The following is a 17,001-nucleotide window of genomic DNA, read 5'->3' as shown; positions in this document are numbered from 1 at the left end:
TCGACATAGGATCTTTGTACGAAAGGAGAGTGTGGACACTTATCTCTTTTTTATATAGGCACCTACAGTCGTCGAGATATAATAGGCCCGTTTGGACAGCTCCAAAATGTATGGGATGACAGCTGGTGTCAAATCTAAATCATAAAATATCTAAACAATAAGTAAGTTTTGGTGCTTTAAAAGTTCTTTTTACTTTCGGCCGTTAAATAATAAGCCAGATTACTTATGTGTCTTTTTATGAATTTCATTAAGTAAATCAAGAGTAAATAGCAAATTTGTGTAGCTGTCCAAACGGGCCTATTATATTTCGACGACTGTAGTAGTTACTTAATTATTTAAGAGAGGAAATATCCAGTTTTAGTTGATAAGAGTAAGTACTTACATATTGTTATTAAAGATTATGAAAATTGATATGTCATAAATAAAACCTCGGCAGTCACGTCAGAACCGATACCATCTTTGATAAGATAAAAAACACCTAAATAAAACAAAATTGATAAACCTCTACTGACTCTAGGTTGGTTCTTACCTAGCCAACAGTGTTTAATTTAAAATATAATCCCGATTTTCCTAAAAAAATTAAGAAAAAACGACCATTGTTGCAAAAAGTCGACCCCCTAAGACACCGCGGTTTCGGCTTAGGTACCTACTACTCATAGATTTAAACTATGGGGATCAGGTTTCTTTGCAGCCCCTTATACTACATTTATATTGTGCAGTACAATATTTCTACCTACCTATTGTAGTTTACTTAAAGTTATCATCATAATCCTAATTATAATATTATAAATGCGAAAGTAACTGTGTCTGTATGTCTGTCTGTCTGTCTGTCTGTTACTCTTTCACGCCAAAACTACTGAACGGATTTGAATGAAATTTGGTACACATATGGTCTAGACCCTGGGAAAGAACATAGGCTACTTTTTATCCCGGAATTCCCACGGGAATTTTTTTTAAGGCGGAGCGCGCGGGAACAGCTAGTTATCAATATACTTATCGCATGTCTAACACGGTAGGTATAAGTACTTAAGTAATTTTTATAGGTGAGTACTTACATAGATTTAGATATCTAAGATATTCTGTCTATGATTTTAGTAAAAAACTAAAAACAAATGCTTATGAATGTCTTACATTCGAAAACATATTTAATGCGATTATTATCGTGGGCACGCCTCATCTGTCATGATCAAGTCGATAGATACACATAGATCATAGATGATAAGTAATCGAATCTATTGACACATTTATTTTATCTTATACGTACAGTCTGCCTCAGAGATATATGGCCATCCTCACGTACCCTACTAACCACCCCCCCCATTATTGCGTGTTGTGGGTCTATTTCACAGAGTACTTTTGTAAATGATGATGGGCACTAATATATAGGAAGCTGGGACCAGCACCAATAGAAATGAGTGATACGTCGTTGAAAAGGTATTTTTTTGCAGAATATGAATAACGGAAGCGCTAGTCTTGATTTACTGTCCAATTAGAATAATCGTACCTTGAAAGTTTTTATATTTTATTTCAGTAATTTTAATGTTTTTGTTAGTTTTTCACATTCATTTTTAATTTTTATAACAAAATGATCATATTTCATATAATATTATATTTGTTTATTATCTCAGTAAATAAAACCAGTTGAAAGTAATTTCTCCAATTTCAATAATACGTGTTTACGTGTATTACGCCCTAACTGTCATCAGGAGAGAGAGTGCAATGCCATAGAAAAATACTTCCTTCCGACGAATATATTTCAAAATGGACAACTTATACGGATTTGTCGCCATAATACTTTTTTGCTCACTTGAAAAGAGCTATCCAATGATGTATGTCTCGTCTTTATTGGACATAGGTACATAGGTCCCAAAACGCCCATTGTCATTTGTGCAGTATTGGTAGTTGTGAAGTTGACAGCGAATGCATTTTTAATTGTTCCTTGTCAAAGTAACAAACCACCTATTAATCGGTTATTTCAAAGATGTCAACATTGGTTAGTTGGTTAGTTTGAAAAAGCACAAAGGTGTAGGTAATCACAACCAACTTCAGGAACTATTAAGTTGTGGACCGAATTGTATTTGTACCTAAGAAATGCAATGCTTTATATCTTTCTTTCTATCTATTTAATGAGTTTTAAACAGTCTGGACATTGTACCTTACCTACTTGTACTTACCCTATGATGTGTGTTATGTAATTATTTTCAATAATGTAGGACTGTAGGTAATTAGGTTATGCATTATGCTTATCGTATTTCCATTTTCCAGTCGTTATCATTAAAAAAGATTTAGTAAAGGTATTTACCTACTTACTTAGGTATCTTTACAAAAATGAATCTCAGATGCAATATGCTGATATATTTAATAAAATGATAAAGTACTTACCTAAGTATTTGATATTTCCCTCCGTAATATCATTCATACCTGTTCATACCTAATAAATAAAGGATAGCTCTGTACCTACTGTATTGTACTGTACCTACTTACGTACTTAATTATAATATTTTATGGTATAATTGGTTGGTTACAAATAAACCCGATGTAAAAAAATTAAAGATTAAAATATTTTCATACTTGGGTCATACAAGCAGGTCCGAATATCCTGAAAACAAGCATAAAATAGGTATTTTCGTCCCTAGGGAGAAATTCGTTCTTATAAGCTGACTAATTATTTTAAAAAAAGATAGCATCCTTACTTATAATATTATAAATGCGAAAGTAACTGTGTCTGTCTGTCTGTCTGTTACTCTTTCACGCCAAAAGTACTGAACGGATTTGAATGAAATTTGGTATACATACGGTCTAGACCCTGGGAAAGAACATAGGCTACTTTTTATCCCGGAATTCCCACGGGAAAACTTTTTAAGGCGAAGCGAAGCGCGCGGGAACAGCTAGTATCTAATAAATAAAGGATAGCTCTGTATCTACTGTATTGTACTGTACCTACTTATGTACTTAATTATAATATGGTATAATTGGTTGGTTAGTAGTTAGTAGGTAACAAATAAACCCGATATAAAAAAATTAAAGATAAAAATATTTTCATACTCGGGTCACAATAATACAAGCAGGTACGAATATCCTGAAAACAAGCATAAAATAGGTATTTTCGTCCCTAGGGAGAAATTCGTTCTTATAAGCTGACTAATTATTTTAAAAAAGATAGCATCCTAACTTATCCTTATCCTTACTAACTGTGTCTGTCTGACGGCCGAATGGCGTAGTGGTTAGTGACTCTGACTACTGAGCCGATGGTCCCGGGTTCGATTCCCGGCTGGGGCAGATATTTGTTTAAACACAGATATTTGTTCTCGGGTCTTGGATGTGCCCGTAAAATGGCAATAGGCTCGCCCCCTATTACATTGGGACTAACATAACACTCTGGCGAAAAGTGGGTGCAGCAATGCACCTCTGCCTACCCCGCAAGGGAGTACATTAGTACAAGGCGTGAGTGCGTGTTTTTTTTTTTTTTTGTGTGTGTCTGTCTGTCTGTCTGTCTGTCTGTTACTCTTTCACGCCAAAACTACCGAACGGATTTCAATGAAATTTGGTATACATACGGTCTAGACCAGCTATACTCAAACTGCGGCCCGCGGGCCGCATGTGGCCCGCCGGGCCTTTATCAGTGGCCCGCGTGCCATGAGAGATAATAGAGAATATACGCATCTGTGTAAAAGTATCGGGATTATATCCATAAAACAAAAAATGATTTTTTTCCATCCAAATTTATTGTATCGATACACATACGCCAACAAATTATACAATCATCACAATTTTTTTTTAAACGCTGTTTTCAGAGTTGTGTTTAGTACTCGCGGCAATTTTTTCTTATTGTCCTCTATTGATTGAAAACAGTGCCTCGAAGTGGTAATTTGAGTTTAGGAAAAAAAGAAGCTAGAGCCGCGTGAGCTGCAGCCATATTTGGTTAATATGGTGGATGCTGGATTGATAAGTGTTTGCTCAAAAATTCATTCATAATGATGATCCTCGTGCGAAAGGCGCGATATCGTGGTGCAAAATCTTTTCTCGATTTAAATTTCCACAAAACTGACCAGTCTCATTCTTCGCCGAATTTGCTGTATTAAATTCTACATAACCCGCAAATAATACCTATTATTTTCCTACCGATTGACTTTCTGGTAAGAGTTCCGTGTGCACAACACCACGATAGTCAAAGAAAACAGTCAACATGACTTTAACTAACAATCGATAGAAGACAAAAAGGAAAATTTGCCGCGAGTACTTAACACAACTCTGGAAACAGCATTTAAAAATGTTGTGATGATTGGATAATTCGTTGGCGTATGTGTATCGTTTCTGAAAAAGCATAAGTACCTACTTTGAAGATGATAAAATAAATTTGGATGAATAACAATAATTTTTTGTTTTATTGATCTATCCCGATACTTTTTACCGGACTGCCGAAGGAGGAGGGTAATGTTTTTACACAGATTAGTAGGTATATGCATGTGTTTTTTTATATTATTATTCGAGAGTTTACATCGCTTTATAATAGTTTAAAAAAATTGGCTTGCGGCCCGCGACACCATGACTTAAATGTGTTTGTGGCCCTTATATAAAAAAGGTTGAGTACCAATGGTCTAGACCCTGGGAAAGAACATAGGCTACTTTTTATCCCGGAATTCCCACGGGAATTTTTTTTAAGGCAAAGCGAAGCGCGCGGGAACAGCTAGTATATTAATATTATAAATGCGAAAGTAACTGTGTCTGTCTGTCTGTCTGTTACTCTTTCACAAGTTTCACACCAAAACTACTGAACGGATTTGAATGAAATTTGGTATACATACGGTCTAGACCCTGGGAAAGAATATAGGCTACTTTTTATCCCGGAATTCCCACGGGAAAACTTTTTAAGGCGAAGCGAAGTGCGCGGGAACAGCTAGTTTGCAATAATAATATGTTGTTATATACCTACATACATAGGTAGGTATATGCCTATACTTATATTGTAAAATCTACACAATGTTAACTCAGTACTTACCTAGGTAAATCTATTTACATAAGTACCTCTACAACTAAAACATAAGTAACAATATTTGTAATCCGGGATTATGAGAAGATTACACAGATAATTATAGTTCAACCTTCAAATGCCATGTTACTTTAGTTTCAAAGATAGATTTTATGATTAAGTACCTTCCTACCTACATACTGAGTATTTACCTATAAGTAAGTACTTAATTAATTTTGGTTACGAATTACAATTAGGTAAGTACATTATTAGCGCCAAGCCCTATTATGCTATTTATGCTATTAGATATAGGTACCGAAGTACTATTTACATTATAATAGTTTATGTTAATACCTAATGCCGGTAATGGAAGGGCCTAGTTTCTAAACTGATACCCCACTAACTTCTAACTACCTACAGTAAAACTATAAAGTCCTGAAAACGGAAGTGAGTTCTAACTAATTTTTACAGACCGTATTAAATTTATAAAGGACAAATTCGTTAAAAAGCCATACCGAAAAGGAATTTATTTTTAAAATGTATGTAAATAAATATAAGTAAATAACTGATAATGATAAAAAGTCTTAGCAAAATCGCACTCTTTATTGACATGACTTTATAGTTGGACTGTAACAGCACATAACACATCAATTTGGCATTGGGGGGTGAAAAAGGGCTGAGCACCATTGACAAAGGAATAAAGAGAGGACATGGCATATCCACGAAAAAAATGCGCCTACCTAAACTTTGGTTTCAATTAAAATGGCGGCTTTTTTCTTGAAAAATGTAAACAAACAAATTGTTTGACAGCTGAAGTACCTTGTGTTTGGATGTCAATCAACATGGCGACCGGTCGCAATGTTGTAATTTTAGGCAAAGACAAAACTACTGTTGTCCTTTTTTACGTAGGATAACACCAATAAGTTAAAAAGAGACGACGATATATTTTTAAGTACCGAATTTATGCCAAGTCCTCTCTTTATTCCTTTGTCATTGCTGAGCACTCAGGCCGGAGGACAATATTGACACTATTGACACTGCGAACAGGTCAGTATTTGTTGCCAACTCGTTTTCTTTCAATGCAAACATTATTTTAACCTTACAACTCAGCTGGATATAGCTGACCCCTTAATTAAATCTAGGTTTATACCTATCTACTTTGTTTACATGATAGGTACCTAGGTACCTACCTACATGTCATTCAAATACTTATCTAAATAAAGGAGGGTCAGATATTTGCGCGGGTGACTGTACATACATACCTACTACCTAGAGTCTGTTTTTTAATCTCAGATACTGACTGACTGATTCTGTTCACCCACAGTTGATTGTCCCGCCAATAGAACGATACGTCACTAAATCGCGGGATAATCAAATTCAGAATCTGACAATTTAGTATCTGCGATTAAAAAACGAATAAAATGCGAATAAAATGGGAATATAATATATCTCTCATCTATCTACGATTTGCTGATGACATAGTTATTATGGCGGAAACGCTGGAGGAGTTAGGCGAAATGCTCACAGACCTCAATGATGCCTCTAAACAAGTTGGGCTGAAAATGAACATGGACGTCATCATGGAATCATCGCCCGTAACTGTAGGAGGTGTCACCATCGAAGTTGTCGATCAGTATCCCTACCTAGGACAAGTGATCCGATTAGGTAAATCCAACTTCGATAAAGAGGTAGCTCGTAGAATCCAATTCGGATGGGCAGCGTTCGGGAAATTACGACACATCTTCACAGAAAACATACCTCAGTGTCTGAAAACAAAAGTTTTCAATCAGTGCGTGTTGCCAGTGATGACTTACGGAGCCGAGACGTGGTGCTTCACCAAAGGGCTTATCCACAAGCTCAGAGTTGCTCAGCGTGCTATGGAAAGGGCTATGTTAGGCGTGTCCCTGCGAGATAGGATTCGCAATGAAGAAATCCGCAGGAGAACTAAAGTTACCGACACAGCCAAAAGGATTAGAACGCTGAAGTGGCAATGGGCTGGCCACGTAGCCCGCAGAGCCGACGACCGCTGGAGTACAAAGGTTCTGGAGTGGAGACCCCGTGTCGGCAAACGGCGTGTCGGTCGCCCCCCAACCCGTTGGTCTGATGATCTGCGGAAGGTAGCGGGAAGCCGCTGGATGCAGATGGCGGGTGACCGTTTGGGGTGGCGATCGTTAGGAGAGGCATATGTCCAACAGTGGACTACAGAAAGCTGAGAGAGAGAGAGAGAGAGATTAAAAAACAGTCTAGGTTTCACTTTTTTAAGAGAGGAATTTGGTGTTGTGGCATGTGCTTTGTCATGGTCAGAGTGTGTAGGTAATTAGTTAAGGTTTAAAAACCGGAAACTAAGATTGAAGAAAGTCAGCTTTGTAAGAAATATTTAAGTGAATCAACGCACACTATTGTATCATTTACTAGTATTCCATAATTTAACTATAGTTATGTGAATAATCTTTTTTTTAGTGGCTATACTAAAAATAATATTAGTCATCATTCACACTATTGTATACCTAAATAAGGAGGTTCTAACAATGATGCTTTTCGTAAGATCCTTTTCAGACTCGGATGAGTAAACACATGAAAAACATCAAACCATCTTTATTTTCGTACGTTGAATCAACACTTCTGCAAGGTCAACAGTCGTTAATTTGATTGAGTTATTCTACCAAGTCAAAGGTTTTTATTCATGGCAGGTAATTTTTTTTTCCACTTGAATGTTTTACAAACTAGTTACTTACTGTCTTTTTGTTCGGAGAGGCCAAGACCTTCAACTGTTTTACCTAGGGCCTATTCCAACAGCATGAATGCTCCCTCTTTAACCCTAGCATCCATCCGTATGTCCTAATCAGCAATGAGCACAACAAAAAAAACTAAAATAAACGTACCCATACCAAACCAACAATCCAACCTAGGCATTAGACCACTAAGGCTGATTAAGGTTAATAAATTATATTGTTACAGTGACACCGAAGAAACAGAAGATGTTGTCTCCGAGGTGCAAGAGAAAGAACCACTTCTTAGTGAAAAGATGACACAAGACATAGACCGTAACAGTATTGAAGAAGATCCTATGAACGGATTGTACCACGATCTGGACGTCAACGAGGATGGCGTCCCAGAAAATGAGATGGCTGTCGAAATACTCAGCTACATATCACCAGAAAGTAGAAACCTTAGGTTAGAAAATGAATTCGATGATGCATTCAATGATATAGACGAAGTTAGCGACAGCCACCGTGATAAGAGACAAGCAAACGAGACAGCAGATGAGAAGGTAGTGGCAGACGTTGGTAAAAACACTGAGGTTAACTTCAATGTTACCGTCAAAGTGGTCGGTCTGAGGGTAGAAGAGGCTGATAAGGAACCTAAAATTGTCGACGGTGTCATTCCTAGCGTGCTCAGAAACACCAAGTTCAGTCTCAGACTATTCGGTTCAGGGTTCACCGACGACACTGTGATAGCTTTCACCCACGAACCCGCGGAATACGGAACCATCTGTCACCATTTAGTCAAAGGAGAGTACAAGACTTTCAAGGCAGAAGCTGATGCAGCTTTCTTCGAGCTGCTAGCCCCACCGCCATTGGACGACTACAAGTTCTATATCTGCGCCAAAAACACCGAAAGCGGAGAGTTCATTCATCAAGGAAAGGAAGAATGGAAGATTCTTGGGACACACAACAAACTGCTTCCACTTTGGGTGTCTTTAGTCCTGATTGTGATCCTTTTATTACTGGCGTCTTTATTCTCCGGTCTGAACCTCGGTCTGATGGCATTGGACAGGACTGAACTGAAGATCATAGCAAACACAGGGACAGAGACGGAAAGGCGTTATGCCAGAGCGATCATGCCAGTCAGAGCCCACGGAAACTACCTCCTGTGCACGATTCTACTGAGTAACGTAGCCGTGAACTCCACTTTCACTGTCATTCTCGATGACCTGACGTCTGGCTTGGTGGCAGTCATTGGATCAACGCTGGCTATCGTGTTTATTGCTGAGATCACTCCGCAGGCTGTGTGCGCGCGGCACGGGCTGCTTGTTGGCGCTAAATCCATCTGGATCATGAAGGTTAGCTTTTCTTCTGTTGTTGATACTCTTTTGGCAATCGAATTGCCTCAATTTTGTATTTTTTAAATATGATAGATTTGACTTTTTAACCAGTTGATTAGCGTATATACATACCTACCACATAGTATTTTGGCAATCACATCTTACCGCTGTGTATCTGTCTCACATCACGTAGCTATGAAATTGATGGACCGGATCATCTGAAGGCATAGCATGGGGCTCAAGGTGCGCACGTCAAGACGTGACCAAAGTTCTCGCACTCGCTCTCGAAGCCGATGTGAGCGCGATGAAAAACTTTTGTCGTGTCTTGATATGAGCATCTTGCGCCCCAGGCTACCCAGTCTTTTCAAGAGTTGTTTCCTTTCTGTCCCCCCCAATAATCCTGATGTTTCCTCCAGATCGTGATGGGTATCTGCGCGCCGCTCGCCTGGCCCACCAGCAAGCTCCTGGACTACTGTCTGGGAGAAGAGATCGGCACACACTACAATAGAGAGAGGCTGAAGGAGTTGGTCAAGGTACAGAATACTTAGATTAGAATATTACTAGACGACCGAATGGCGTAGTGGTTAGTAAAGGAATATTCGTGGTGGATATTGTGGTAATTAAAGATAATTAATCAGTTAACTCGTTTATTGGAAAAATAATAAAGGCTTACGAAAAAGGAACAGATTTGACAGCTCATTCAAATTAAGTCTTAGCACGACAACAGCGCCATCAGTGGCAGAAATAGGAACTATAATTGGTTGCGTTCCAATATCAATAACACCCTCCCTAGGGACGCAACCCTATCTTCGTTATACAAAACAAATGTTTTTCAGCACTAGTGCCCTTGGTAAGGTTGTCTGCTAACATTTCCTCCCCTTTAATATAATCAAACTTTAACTTTAAATTATTTACATGGTCTTTTAAGAAGTGATAACGAATATCAATATGTCTGGTCCTAGGTAAATAACAATTACTATACGACAATTTTATAGCACTTTGATTGTCGCTGAATATGACGAGTGGCTTGGTCTGCTCCTGGCCCAGCTCCTCGTGCAGCTGCTGCAGCCACAGCGCCTCCTGCGCCGCCGACGACATCGACATGTACTCGGCTTCGGCGGTAGACAATGCCACAGTCTGCTGCTTGTGTGACCGCCACGATATTGGACCACCCTGCAACAAAAATATGTAACCCGTACACGACTTCCTATCGTGCACATCGCTCGCCCAATCGGCATCACAATATCCAGTGATGTTTTTATCACCATCTTTGGTGTATACCAGCTTCAGATTCTTGGTGCCCTGAAGATATCTGAAAATTCTCTTCACTGCAGTCCAGTGTTCAGCTGTAGGATTTTTATTGAACCTACTCAGTGTATTCACTGCATATGAAATGTCAGGTCTAGTGATCTGCGCCAGATATAATAAACATCCAATAGCTTCTTGATAAGGACAGTCACAGATTCCTTCTTCCTTTTTATCATTGAACTTCATACCAGCTTCAAATGGTGTTTTCACGGGCTTACAGTCTGACATTCTGAATCTTGCTAATATTTCATTTATATATTTTTCTTGATCTAACAAAATCTTTTCTCCATCTCTAGTTATGTGAATACCAACACATTGACTTGCCTGACCAATGTCCTTCACTTCTAGGAGTTCTAGGTTTTCTTTCAGTTTCTGTTTGAAAAGATTTTTTGTGTTATCATCTGAGGTAAACAAAAGTAAATCATCCACCCAGATAGCTACAAAGGCATTCTTCTCTGCATTAGAATAGACACACGGATCAGTTTTCGATTGTATCATTCCCAACTCTTGTAGGACAGAGTTTAATTTCAAATTCCACAGTCTGCTGGCTTGCTTTAGTCCGTATATAGATTTATGTAGCTTGCATACCTGAGATCCATTCTTATACTCTTCTGGCTGCTGCATGTAGATCTCTCTGTCTATGTCTCCTTGTAGGAATGCACTCATAGCATCCATTTGATCTATATTCAGTTCATACTTGGCTGCTAAAGCAAATAGGTAGCGTAAAGTTGTATACCTGACAACTGGTGAATAAATTTCTTCATAGTCGGTGCCCCATCTCTGAGCATACCCTTTTATAACAAGCCTCGCCTTGTATCTCAGCACATTCCCACTCTGGTCTGTTTTTGTTTTGAACACCCATTTATATGGAAGAGCCTTTTTCCCTGGAGGTAAATCAGTCAAAGTCCATGTTTCATTTTTCATCAATGAACAGTATTCATCATCCATGGCCTTCTTCCACTCTGCACCTTGAGGCGACGTGAGTGCTTCTTCAACAGTCTGTGGGTCAGTCGAATCCGTAAACAAACACAGTAGGCCCTGCTTGTCCTGACATGCCTCATTTTGTTTAGCCTGTGATCGTGTTGTCCGTAGTGTTACATTACTATTGTAGTCTTGTTTCATGTGACGAGGAGGACAATAAGTTTCATCGAGCTCTCCAGTATCAGTGTCATACTCACTCGAGTCTTCACTTTCTTGTATATCTGCAGAAGTGGACGGCTCCTGAGTCTGACTGCCTGAGTTGCGTTGCAGCGGAACGGAACTTGCAGTGGTTGATTGGCTCTCCTTTGCTGGAACATGAGATTCACAATCGATTGGTACACTGATATTCTCATTGTAATTTTCCATGAATGAAACATCTCTACTTTTTACAAGTCTGTGTGATACAGGGTCCATCAGTCGATATCCCTTGGTGTTTTCACAATAACCCACAAATATCATTCTTACTGACTTTTTATCCCACTTTTGGCGTTTTTCTTTGGGTACATATACCATAGCTACGGAGCCAAATATCCTCATGTGAGATAAATTGGGTTTCTTACCTTTCCACATCTCGTATGAGGTTTTACCTTGAAGTGACTTTGTCGGGGAACGGTTCACCACATATGCCGCAGTTGCCAGTGCTTCAGCCCAGTAGCGCTTCTCCAGGTTGGCATAGAATAGCATGCATCGTGCCCGTTCAACTAAAGTCCTGTTCATTCTCTCCGCCATCCCGTTTTGCTGTGGAGTATATGGAGTAGAGGTCTGATGAATTATGCCATGATTTGATAAGTACTTTTCAAAGTTGGTATTACAATATTCTGTACCATTGTCAGTGCGAAGCTTCAAAATCCTGTGATTTAATTCATTCTCTACCTTTGCTTTAAAATCTTTGAAGCTCTCAAGAATATTTAACTTATCTTTCAGTAAATACACATGAACCATTCGTGTAAAATCATCAATATAGGTTATAAAGTATTTCATACCTGCAAATGATGAATTCTCCATTGGGCCACACAAGTCTGAATGTATCAGTTCTAGTGGTCTTGTTGCTCTTGAACCAACATGATTGAATGGCAATCTTGCTTGCTTACCTTCCATACATTGAGTGCATGTGACATTACTGGAATCCTCAGACAGAGTCACACCATCGGTACAAACTGGCAGCTTCTTCACATCTGTGACATTCAAATGGCCCATTCGCAGATGCCACAGGTAAGTGCTATCATTCTGTGAACTTGAGGTTAGGTGTACAACTTCAGAACTAGTGTCCATGACATATAGCTTGTTACTCAGTGTCGCTGTGCACACCAATTCATTCTTAGAGTTTTGTATCTCACATCCATTTCTGGTAAAGGTCACATTATGTCCACTTTCTACTATAGTGCTGACTGAAAGTAGATTGGCAGCCAGACCCGGAACATACAAAACATTCTTAATTTGTATCATATCCGCTTGACTTGTTTGTATGTTGATACATCCGACTCCCTTCACAGCTAATGGCTCTCTGTTAGCTACAGTTACTTGTTTTACAGTTGGTTCGGTGACATTGTACATCCAATCATTTCTACTTGTCATGTGCATGGATGCACCGGAGTCCAATAACCATCTATCCTTCATAATGCTTCCTTTGGTTGCCGCTGAGAATGCTGCTACAAAACCTGAGTTCTCTCCTTTGTTTGCTGATTGTTTCTTTGGCTGTTTACAGTACTTGGCAAAGTGCCCATTCTTATTGCAATTGAAACATCGGGGTCCCTTCGGCTTCACTGGCTGCATATTGTTTTTACTTCTATTGGTATTTGTGTGGAAAGCTAACTTTGATGTGCTTACCTCTTGTATGAGTTTTGACTTAACTGAGTCGGCACTAATTTTGATCCCAGAACTCTCCAGCCCCATGATCATAGGTTTGTATTCTTCTGGTAGACCAGCCAACATCAAAGTACCGAGCCACTCATCATTTACTTCAAATCCAATGTTCCGCAGTTTGTGAGCAGTGTTCATTATCTTACTCACATAGTCTTCAACACTATTGCTTGACTCCAGTGTAGTATTTATTAGATCTTTGAGTAGACCTACTCTTCTAGTTAGACCATTGTCATCAAAAGCTCTTTGCAAACTTTCCCACACTTCTTTTGCAGTTTTGCATTCTTGAACATGAACGTAGTTCTGTGGGTCCAGCAACAATATGAGTTTAGACTTCGCCTTCACGTCTTTAGCCGTATCAACAGGCGTGGAGTCTGGACGTTCCACGCAGCACCACAAGTCCTCGTGCTCCAGGTAGGTCTTTACGCCGAACTTCCACGTTGCGAAGTTTTCCCTCCCGACCAGCTTTTCCAAGTTAAATAAGTTTTGCCCCATTTCGACAGGGCCGGTAACCTCAAATAAAACCGCAACGACAATTTTATCGGTTTGAAGTTTTTCAGCACTTTACTTCGGTACCACTTCACTGTTCCAACCACGCTCTGCTACCATAAAGGAATATTCGTGGTGGATATTGTGGTAATTAAAGATAATTAATCAGTTAACTCGTTTATTGGAAAAATAATAACGGCTTACGAAAAAGGAACAGATTTGACAGCTCATTCAAATTAAGTCTTAGCACGACAACAGCGCCATCAGTGGCAGAAATAGGAACTATAATTGGTTGCGTTCCAATATCAATAACAGTTAGCGACCCTGACTACTGAGCCGATGGTCCCGGGTTCGATTCCCGGCTGGGGCAGATATTTGTTTAAACACAGATATTTGTTCTCAGGTCTTGGATGTGCCCGTAAAATGGCAATAGGCCCGCCCCCTATTACATTGGGACTGACATAACACTCTGGCGAAAAGTGGGTGCAGCAATGAACCTCTGCCTACCCCGCAAGGGAGTACATTGGTACAAGGCGTGAGTGCGTGTGTGTGTGTGTGTGTATAAATCAGACATAAAAAAACATACTGATAGACTAGAACAGGCTAGGCGGCCTTATCGCTGAGAGCGATCTCTTACAGGAAACCTTAACCTTACGTTTCATTTCATTGTAAAGGTGTTGTTGTTGCCCCTACTTGAATTCTGCAACATAATAGTGTCACGGTAAGAGGGTCAGGTTTGTTTGTCCCAAGCTGTACACAAATTTTCTATTTTTGAAAAGTGCACACGTTACCTAATCCTAAAAAAAGTGTTTCGGAGGTACGGAAAGGATTTGTCAGATGAGTTGTCAGTCACTGACTGCTCAGCAGCAAAGTCTACAATGATGTCATTTCTGAAGGCAGAAATTCTGATTAAATTTCTTTGTTTAAAATTCGACCGTACCTATATGACTGTTCACGTACTTACCTACCCCACACAATCCTTATTATCGCTACACGCTAAACAACCTCTTTACCATTCCCACACCCCCAGGTAACAAACCACGTGAACGATCTCGACAAGGAGGAGGTGAACATCATCTCGGGCGCGCTCGACCTGCGCAAGAAGACCGTTGCCGAGGTGATGACGAGCCTCGAGGACGTGTTCATGCTGCCCATCACCAGCACGCTGGACTTCGAGACCATGACCGAGATTGTGAAGTCAGGTCAGTGTGAATGGACTGTGAAGTCAGTCATACGCATTGAGTAACACCCGAGTCCGCGTTGTTCTATGGTAATAGGCCGAATAGAGAAAGAAAGCAGCTACATTAGCAATTAATAATCCTGCTTATGGATTATTAATTGCTAATGTAGCTGCTTTCGTCGTTTGCCTGTCAAACGTCTGTCAGATCCATACAAGTTACGTCAGATTTGACAACTGAGCGACGCTGCTTAATGTTCAGCACCCCGATCCGGAAAAAAACAGAGCTAACGTATAGAATCGAGTGCGAGTAGAACTATTCGAAAGTGCTGTCAACCTGTCCTGGATATTTTCAGCTTCTAAAAACCTCCTTCCTTATTTAAACCTTGTTCCTTTAGTAATTTCCTTCTATATTAATTGATTAGTTAATATAGAAGGATATAAGAAGTATCTACAAACCTATTTAACTCAACAAACCTTTTCCCTTCCAGGCTTCTCCCGCATACCAGTATACGAGGGTCGCCGCAGCAACATCATCACAGTTCTCTTCATCAAGGACCTGGCGTTCGTGGACCCTGATGATAACACCGCTCTCAGGACCCTCTGCCAGTATTATCAGAACCCTTGCAACTTTGTGTTCGAGGATATCACTCTGGATGTCATGCTCAAGCAGTTTAAGGAAGGTAAATGGGATTGTTATTTATATATGAGATTATGTTGGTAGGTTTAGTGCACAAGGAAGGTTAGGCCAAAAACTGTCATAATTATTCTTGATTCTTGTTATCGTGTCGGTAACAAGAGCTAGACTATAAAACAAAAAAAAATATTATAGGGTCAGTTTTGTCAGTCAGAATACTTTGAATATCGTCAGTCGCAGTTTTGACCATCTTTGATCAACATCTCAAGATATTTTTTTTAGTCTCCGTGATGCAATAGGTATATTTTATTTGCACGTGTTTGAATAGGCAATGCCATACGGCTTATTTCAAGATTACAATTATTTTTTTATTATAGTCGGATTTATAGCTAAAAAGCCGTAATTTTTGTCTGTTGTCCATAAATCAATGGCTAAATATTACCTATTAAGGTAGCCAGATGTTATACTGATGGTTTGGAATTTGTAACAGCTCGAAGCATTGTTCTGCCATGGATTAGATCATTGGTCTAATTCTATATAAAGAACCATAAAATATATCACTCTACCTACATAGGTAGGTCTAGGTACTTACTTAGTTAAGTATACTTAATATGATTACTATAGTTACCTATCCGTTCGGCGTTTGCACAACAAAGTTAATCAAAATTTGTGGGACCAAGTGTTCAGAGGGAAAATTAAATTGTTTGTCTCTTGCTCTGACAGCATAATGTCAGAGCAAGAGGTCATAGATTTAATTTTCTTTCGAGATAGATTTAATTTGCATTCTAACACATCATAACTAAATACCGCGAATATTTTCAATAAAAAAGTTCAAACACTTCAGGAAAAAGCAAAAAAAAACGTTTGCCAACATCATAAGTTAAATCTTAAATATTTGGCATACAAATGTCAACTTTACATCGACGTAAATAAGAATTAGAGTCGTTTATAATGGCCACGGAGTGCCAGACATTTATCAAAATGGCCCAATCTCTCGAGATAAGCCAAAGCAAATATTTAGTTCGTCTATTTTTATGATGGATGAAAGTTTATCTCTCTTTGCTTCTGAGTTTCAGCCCATATTATGTAAAAAAAATATTATTTTACAGTTTTATTTCTGCCACCTATAGCATCTTTTCTGGTGAAAGTCTTCAGAAGGTCGTAAATCGTCATAATTCCTATTGTAAGCTGATGAAGTAGGTAACACTGACTTGCAAGCGAGATCCCGGGTTCGAATCCCGTTGGCTGCCAATATCGAAACGACATAAATAATTTGATACTCTCTGGTATTGACTGTTGCTTAACTAAATGTTAGTTTTGTCTGATATATCCAACCCGCCTTCCAAGCATGACAATTATAGCAGTTTTGAAGGAGGTCCATTACTTACAAGGTATTTGGAGGTTTAAGTTATTAAATAAATAAAATAAAAAATCAAGCAGTACACTGCCTACTCTTAACTACCATAGTTAAGTGCTATTACAGCCTTTAAGACTATGTTAACTTTTGTATTAGGTAGGTATATTTACAAAACTAG

At 39.0% G+C, this 17,001-nt stretch overlaps 1 protein-coding gene across 1 annotated transcript in view; it reads left to right on the top strand.

Annotated features, from left to right (window-relative positions):
• The window catches only part of LOC105394097 (unextended protein), a 39,816-nt gene that overhangs the window by 15,297 nt on the left and 7,518 nt on the right, over positions 1 to 17,001 (top strand). The window contains exons 2-5 of the mRNA XM_048629964.1: positions 7,928 to 9,032; positions 9,431 to 9,547; positions 14,683 to 14,854; positions 15,321 to 15,512. Of these exons, the coding sequence (XP_048485921.1) occupies positions 7,928 to 9,032; positions 9,431 to 9,547; positions 14,683 to 14,854; positions 15,321 to 15,512 (1,586 nt within the window). The remainder of the gene's footprint in view (positions 1 to 7,927; positions 9,033 to 9,430; positions 9,548 to 14,682; positions 14,855 to 15,320; positions 15,513 to 17,001) is intronic.

This window comes from Plutella xylostella, chromosome 24 (assembly GCF_932276165.1).
Source record: "Plutella xylostella chromosome 24, ilPluXylo3.1, whole genome shotgun sequence".
Lineage (NCBI taxonomy): Eukaryota > Metazoa > Arthropoda > Insecta > Lepidoptera > Plutellidae > Plutella > Plutella xylostella.
This window is presented reverse-complemented; position numbering and strand designations above follow the sequence as displayed.